The sequence below is a fragment of the Carlito syrichta genome, unplaced genomic scaffold (genome assembly GCF_000164805.1).
Source record: "Carlito syrichta isolate Samal-C Ts95f unplaced genomic scaffold, Tarsius_syrichta-2.0.1 Scaffold313533, whole genome shotgun sequence".
Taxonomy (NCBI): domain Eukaryota; kingdom Metazoa; phylum Chordata; class Mammalia; order Primates; family Tarsiidae; genus Carlito; species Carlito syrichta.
In genome coordinates, this window is record NW_007257629.1 from 45,434 (window position 1) to 52,603 (window position 7,170).

The 7,170-nt window shown below is 42.0% G+C and overlaps 1 protein-coding gene across 1 annotated transcript in view; it reads right to left on the reverse strand.

Moving 5' to 3' along the window:
- Nucleotides 1–1,615: 1,615 nt before the first annotated feature.
- LOC103273103 (multidrug and toxin extrusion protein 2-like) overlaps nucleotides 1,616–7,170 on the reverse strand; it is a 46,093-nt gene continuing 40,538 nt past the window's right edge. The window contains exons 14-16 of the mRNA XM_021718806.1: nucleotides 3,275–3,369; nucleotides 2,174–2,228; nucleotides 1,616–1,854 (exon numbers count right to left, since the gene is read on the reverse strand). Of these exons, the coding sequence (XP_021574481.1) occupies nucleotides 1,616–1,854; nucleotides 2,174–2,228; nucleotides 3,275–3,369 (389 nt within the window). The remainder of the gene's footprint in view (nucleotides 1,855–2,173; nucleotides 2,229–3,274; nucleotides 3,370–7,170) is intronic.

The following is a 7,170-nucleotide window of genomic DNA, read 5'->3' on the forward strand; positions in this document are numbered from 1 at the left end:
GTATACATAAAATGAGGCATATCATACAAAAAGTACCGTTCAAGTTGGGTTTGGTGGCTCAGCCTGTAATCCTGTGCCTTTGGGAGGCTGAGGTGAGTGGATTGCCTGAGCCTACGGGTTCGAGACCCGCCTCGGCAACTTGGCGACACCTCATCTCTACAATAAATCAAAAATTAGCTGGGCATAGTAGTGCATGCCTATAATTCCGGCTACTCGGAAGGCTGAGGCGTAAGGATTGCCGGAGCCCAGTGGGTCGAGGCTGCAGTGGCCGGGAGCGGCCACTGCACTCCAGTCTGGGCAACGGAGTGAAACTCCAACCAAAAAAAAAAAAAAAAGAAAGAAGCCAGACTCAAAAGGTTCTGATTCCTTCAGTATGAAATATCCAAAATAGGAAAAACCCAGACACAGAAATCAGATTGGTAGTTGCTAGAATCTGGGGGAGAAGGGCTTGGGGAGTGACATCTTGACCCATACAGGGTTCATTTTTCGGGAGCTGAAAATGTTTTGGAACTAGATAGAAGTGATGGCTGCACAACAATGCAAATATACTAAATGTCATTAATTGTACACTTGAAAATGGTCAGTTTTATGTTATATATTTTTACCTTGAGGTTTTTTTCTATGATTTTATTCTATATCATCCTGTTCTGTGTCATGGTTGCAATATTTTGTAGTATCTCTTCAAGAAAGTAAGTTTTCTTCTTGCAGAATCTGTTTTGTCCTAGTCGCTTTCTCATATGATTGGATTTTCACAATGTCTGATAATCCAGGGTTGCTTGTTCACATTCCAAAGAGAGACAAGTAAACTAAGGGATGCTCTGGTCACCTGGGGGCGCTCAGAGCTGTGCACTCCATGCTAGGTAATCCGGTTGGCTCTGTGTTAGGAAGTACTCAATAATAGGATTTTCTTTTAAAATTCTTTTTTAGGCTAGTCCAATTCCCTAGAAAAGGCTCTAAAAAACTCCTGCTTGGAGGATGAAGTCACCACAACTGCCAACGTTCTGGGAGCTGAGTACCAGAAGAGAATAGAAATTCATTTTCTAATTTATATGGAAATTGTCATATAATTCATTTTTTAAAAAACCCTAAAAGTTAAAAGTTATCTCTTATAGTGACTTTATAGCTCAAATAGCATCAGCATACACTGTAACTGTTAAGGTGTTCATCTCATTTTATAAAGGCTTGTGTGGCACCATCTGAGATGGCACTTCAACAAGAACTTAATATACACTTACTGACAAGATTAAGTCCATGAACAGAAATGCCAACAAAACTAGGACAGCAATAACATTTATAGGACAATGAACCACTTTTCTGGAATAACATATTCAAAATAAGAAAGAGTAAAGAATCTTTACATCAAGGAGAATCAAAATTACATACTCAGAAGCCATGACTAAGTCAGCAGAGAAAAGTTTACTTAAAATTATAGTTCCTTTCTTGATTTCCATTAAGATAGGCCAGTTTGTTAGAATAACCAAGGAAACAGCACTGGTCTCCTTTCCATCCACAGCTGAGAATAAAACCGCCATGCAAATACCAAGGTCATCTTCCATCTAATCTACGGCATATAATTATCATTTCCAGTTTGTAGAACGGTGAGAATTCTTCCATTTCAGCCACGGTCAGTAAAAACTCTTATGAAAATTCCTGCTAAAAGGACCACAACAGCAAGGGCTAAAGCCATTCCACGATACAGAATAAGTTGTCGCACTGTCAAGATATTCCCGCCGGTGGACACTGAGAACTGGGGGCTTTCTTCCACCACCATCAGTTGGAGGGTCTGGCTCTCTAGTCTGATGACATCAGGCAAAATTATTCCATCAGTTACTTCTCTTCCCAGGACTGACAGATCTGTTTGCAGAGAACAGTGGGGCATTTACTTACATATGGGTAGAGCAAGGGGAATTTACTGAAATTTACATGAGAATACGCTGTAAACAATGACCATCAATCACTGGTTAGTTCACATGAGGTCACATTAAAAGATCATTTCAGGCCAGGCTTGGTGGCTCAGCCTATAATCCCAGCACTTTCCAGATACCTAAAGTTGGTTTCAAACTTCTGCCCTCAAGCAATCCTCCCACCTCAGTCTCCCAAAGCACTGCCATTACAGGTATGAGCCACCATGCCTGGCCTGAAATCGAGTACACCAGAAAATGGCCTCTGTTACCTGTGGGGGCAGGTGTGGTCTCCTTACTCCTTTTGAGCCCAGCTCGAACCTGTGCCTAGAAACAAGTGTCATATGAATAAATGAAGTATAAGTCAAGTCAAGGTAGTGGTCATCTGTTAAAACTTCTAAAACACTGCTGAAATTACTGCTCACGGGCTAGTCTTCCTTGGTCCCAAATAGGCCAGAAGCCAAAAGAACATAAAAGCAGAAAACCCATTGTTCCCTTGCTCTCCTGCTCGCCTTGCAATAATATTATGGAAAGCTGCTCATGGCTAGAGCTCAGATTTGACATAGTGTTGTGCCTTTAGAGCCCTGCTCACAAATAACAGGAATAAAGTCTAAAGGTCAATGGTGCTGTCATCCAGAAGGTAGTTTATGGTCCAAATTAATCTCCTATGAAGTTTAGTCCCTGAATAAAGCAAACAAGATAGGAAAGACATAATGTATCACCACTAGGCAAATCCAAGACCTAAAGGTTGGTCAGAGTGAGACAGTGATGGCTGGTACGCATATACTCGTGTGTTTTATTAATAATTTACTACTAATAATGTTAATTTATTAATAATCCTGCCCCTAAACCAACCTGCCACCTGTTTCATCTCAAGGCTCGAACAAGAAAAAGAGCTCCCAATTGAACACACAGATGCTCATGTCAGTCAAGATTCTGACCCTCCATCTACACAGAGTTCTGCCCCCTAAGTATTTCCCACAGATCACAGATACTAAAAAATTGCTTTCCCCACCTTTTTTGTCCTCAGAAAAAAACGGAAAACAAGAAAAAGAAGGGTAAACAACAGTTAGCAAGTCAGTATACACAGGAAACAAACTACTACATTTCTAAAGACTATCACACCAAAACAGCAGAATATTTTTTAAACTAATTTTTTTAAGGTCAAGTCCCTGATTAGTAGATGTTGAATCAGCTCTATGTTAAGAGGAAAAAGTGCTGATTTACGATTTTCTCCTGCCTTCCCCTTCCCCAATATGAAATGTATTTCATGGATCACGGTGAGTTACATTGCCAGTAGTGTTTTTCTCATTGTGATCCTAAAAGGTCCCTTACCAAGCAGAGCCACAACTCTAAATCACACTCGGACTCACCTCCTCTGCAACTTTATTCCAGTTGATCCTCAAGATGCACACCAAGTAGAACAGGGCTTGAAAGAAGACACACACAATCAACCCAGACCAGAGACCTAAGGGTATAACATGAATGTCAGAGTTTAGATTTTTCTTTTCTTTTCGAGTCAGAATCTCACTTGCTCAGGTTGGAGTGCATTGGCATGCTCATGGCTACCGCAGCCTGCTGGGCTCAGGCAATCCTTCCACCTCAGCCTTCCAAGCAGCTGGAAGCATAGGCATGCACTATCATGCCTGGCTAGTATTTTTTAAAATTTACTGTAGAGATGAGGTCTTGCCATGTTGCTCAGTCTGGTCTTGACCCCTGGGCTCAGGCAACCCTCTTGCCTCTGCTGCCCAAAGTGCTGGGATTACAGGCGTAAGCCACTATATCCAGCTAGATTTAATTGTTCTCATGATCATTGAAATTCTCCCCTAATGACTGCTATCCAGAGAAAAATTTCAGGTAAATTAACGTCCCTGAAATTTTAGATACTTAGGGGCCAGGGATTAGACCTAAGCCTACCACTGAGCTATTAACAGAAATGAATCGGTCAATAAAGACCGCAAAGCAACTCCAAAACTGTTTGCTGCTTCACATGTTAACAAAGATGTACTGTCTTTGATTTTATGTCAGGAATAGTTTTAAGTGCTGGAGATGCAGAAGTGAACAGGCAGAGGAGAAAGGTGCCCCTAGGGAGCTGATATTCTCCTGCAGGGGGGCAAACAGTAAACAAAGAAACAGTCACAGGGTCATTTTAGGGGCGATAGGGGCCATGACACACACTGACAGGGCCACATCATCACGACCAGAAGAGGAGAGTCTGCCAGAGATGCCAGGCCTCTTTGAGGTGGGGACCTGGACAGTGAGGAGTCAGCCATGGGGGGCAGCACAGGCACTGCAGGCAGAGAGAGGAAAGAGTAGAGTTCAGACCAGAGGAGGAAGCCAGCCTGCGAGTCCTAGGAGCAGAGACCAGTTAGGAAGGAGCACGGTGGCAGGGGACTGTACGGGAGACCAGGTCAGAGAAGCAGGCCACGGAGGACATGCAGGCCACGGGAGGGCCCAGGGTTCACCCTAAGTCTCATGGGGACCCACTGGAGGGGCTAAGCCTGGTGTGGGCATTTATGGATGTGAGACCTGATGTGTACAAACAATCCCTTCAACTGCTATTGGAAAAGATGACTGAGAATCCAAGAAAGCTCTAGAAAAGATCATGTAAACAATGTCAGCTGGATGCAGTGGCTCATGCCTGTAATTCCAGCTGTCTGGGAGGCAAAGGTGAGAGGACTGCCTGAGCCCAGGGGTTCAAGACCAGCCTAGGCAACTTTGCGAGATATCTCTACAATAAATCAAAAAAAATAACCAGGTGTGGTGGCACACTCCTGTGGTTCCAGCTACTTGGAAGGCTGAGGCAGAAGAATGGCCTGAGCCCAGCAGGTTGAGGCTGCAGTGGCTGTGAGCATGTCACTGCACTCCAGCCTGGGCAAAAGAGTGAGATTCCAACTCAAAAACAAAACAAACAAAACAAAAAAACCAATGTCTATCTACTTATGAGAAGAAACTATTTTTAACCACTGAATACCAACACTTGGCAGGTGTGGTGGCTCATGCCTATAATCCCAGCACTTTGGGAGGCAGAGGCAAGAGGACTGCCTGAGCCCAGGGGTTTGAGCCGAGTCTGGGCAACAGTAAATCAAGAAAAATTAGCCAGGCATGGTGGCGCATATCTGCATTTCCAGCTACTTGGAATGCTGAGGTGGAAGTGTCGTCTGAGCCCAGCAGGTTGAGGCTGCGGTGGCCATGAGCATGCCACTGCACTCCAGCCTGGGCAACAGAGTAAGACTCCAACTCAATAAACAAACAAACAAAACTGCAACCACTTATATCAACAATTTCATTGCAAAGCAAACTGCTTAGACTACAGGCACAATTTATTATCAATTGGGAATTAGTGTCCTAACTCATTCATAACATGTCTGTAGTTCCACATTGGCAAAGGTACTGAGACTGTTCCTCACAATTACTCCTGGCAAACAAACAAAAATTGGAATCATCTGTGCAGTTTAGAAGTCAATGGAATGGCAGTTTATACTCTGATTGGTGATTCCATTTCTAGGAATCAATCCCAAGAAAATATCATAATTCATATGCCTCTGTTGATCAACACAGTATTATATATAAAAAGAAGCAACTTAAATGTGCACTATTAGGAAGACATTAAGCAAATGATATAAGAAAATATTGTATAGTTACTAAAAACCCTGTCTTTAACGGTTTTTAGTACATGGGAGGAAATTTGTGAATAACAGAAAACATACTGAAATAAAATACTTTGAGGTGACAGTTTTTGTAGTTGAGAAGTGAAATTATAGGTGGTTTTAATTTTCTTCTTTATATTTTTAATCATTTTCCCCAAATTTCCAGAATGTCAATGTATACTTCCGTAATTTTTAAATCTTACTTAACATTTATCACATAGGACATTATGCTGAGTGAAATAAGGCAAGCATAGAAAGACAAATACCGCATGATCTCATTTATAGGTGGAATCTAAAAAGGTCAAACTCAAAGATGCTGAGAGTAGAATGGTGGTTACCAAGTGGTTGGGTTGGGGAGATGTGGTCAAAGGGTACAGAATACCACTTAGACAGGAGGCGAGCATTCTAGAGAACTACTGTACAACATGGCAACTGTAACTCATAACAAGGTACTGCACAGTTGAAAACCACTAAGAGACTTTAAATGTTCTCACAACAACAATAAAAAGTAAGTATGTAGCGCAGTGGCTCAAGCCTGTAATCTCAGCATTTTGGGAGGCCAAGGAGAGAGGATTGCCAGAGCCTGCAGGTTCAAGACCAGCCTGGGTAACATGGTGAGACCTCATCTCTACAATAAATAAATTTTAAAAATTAGCCAGGTGTGGTAGCGCACGCCTCTAGTTCTGGCTACTTGGAAGGTTGAGGAGGAAGGATAGCCGGAGCCCAGCAGGTTGATGCTGGGGTGGCTGTGAGCATGCCACTGCACTCCAGCCTAGGTGATGGAGTGAGACTACAATTCAAAAAAAATAAAGTTAAGTATGTAGTGATGGATGTGTTAATTAGCTTAATTCAAGACGTTTCACAACATACACACATATCAAAACATCATGTTTTACAGCATAAATATATACAATTTTTGTTTGTGAATTTAAAAATTTTACTTAACAAATCTAAGCACCTACTATGTACAACAGTAAGAAGCACTCTAGTGGATAAAGTGGGAAATCTGCTGTGTCACTTATTCTAAGGGAGCTTAAAGTCTAATAGAAAAGTGTATTTTTGTAGGGACCAAAGCCAGGTTCAAACTTTATCTGTACAATGACCACTGGTATACCTAATTGTGAACGGTATACCACATCTTCAAAATAAAACACAATTTTTTTTAAAGTGTATTTTTTTTTAAGTTTTTTTTTTTAAATTGTTAAAGTTGATTGTAAAACCCCAGTAGCTCTGTAAGGGCAGGGACTATTGCTTTGCTTAGATGGTATTCACTCAGTATCTAGGAAGTGCTTTGTAGAGAAGAAACAGTAATAAATAATTGGCAGTTCTGTTTCCAAATAGAGAATAATGAATTCAGCTTGAGATTAATCAAATACCCCACCAGTCCTAGCCTGCACTGGTCAATGAAAGGGGGGATGACATTGATGATAACTACTCATTAAGCCACCAAGAGATAACATTCCCAAAAAGACAAGATAAGAAGCTAAGACCTAGGCCGGGCTTGGTGACTCAGCCTGTAATCCCATGCCTTGGGAGGCCGAGGTGAGTGAATTGCCTGAACCCGCAGGTTCGAGACCCGCCTGGGCAACTTGGCGAGACCTCATCTCTACAATAAATCC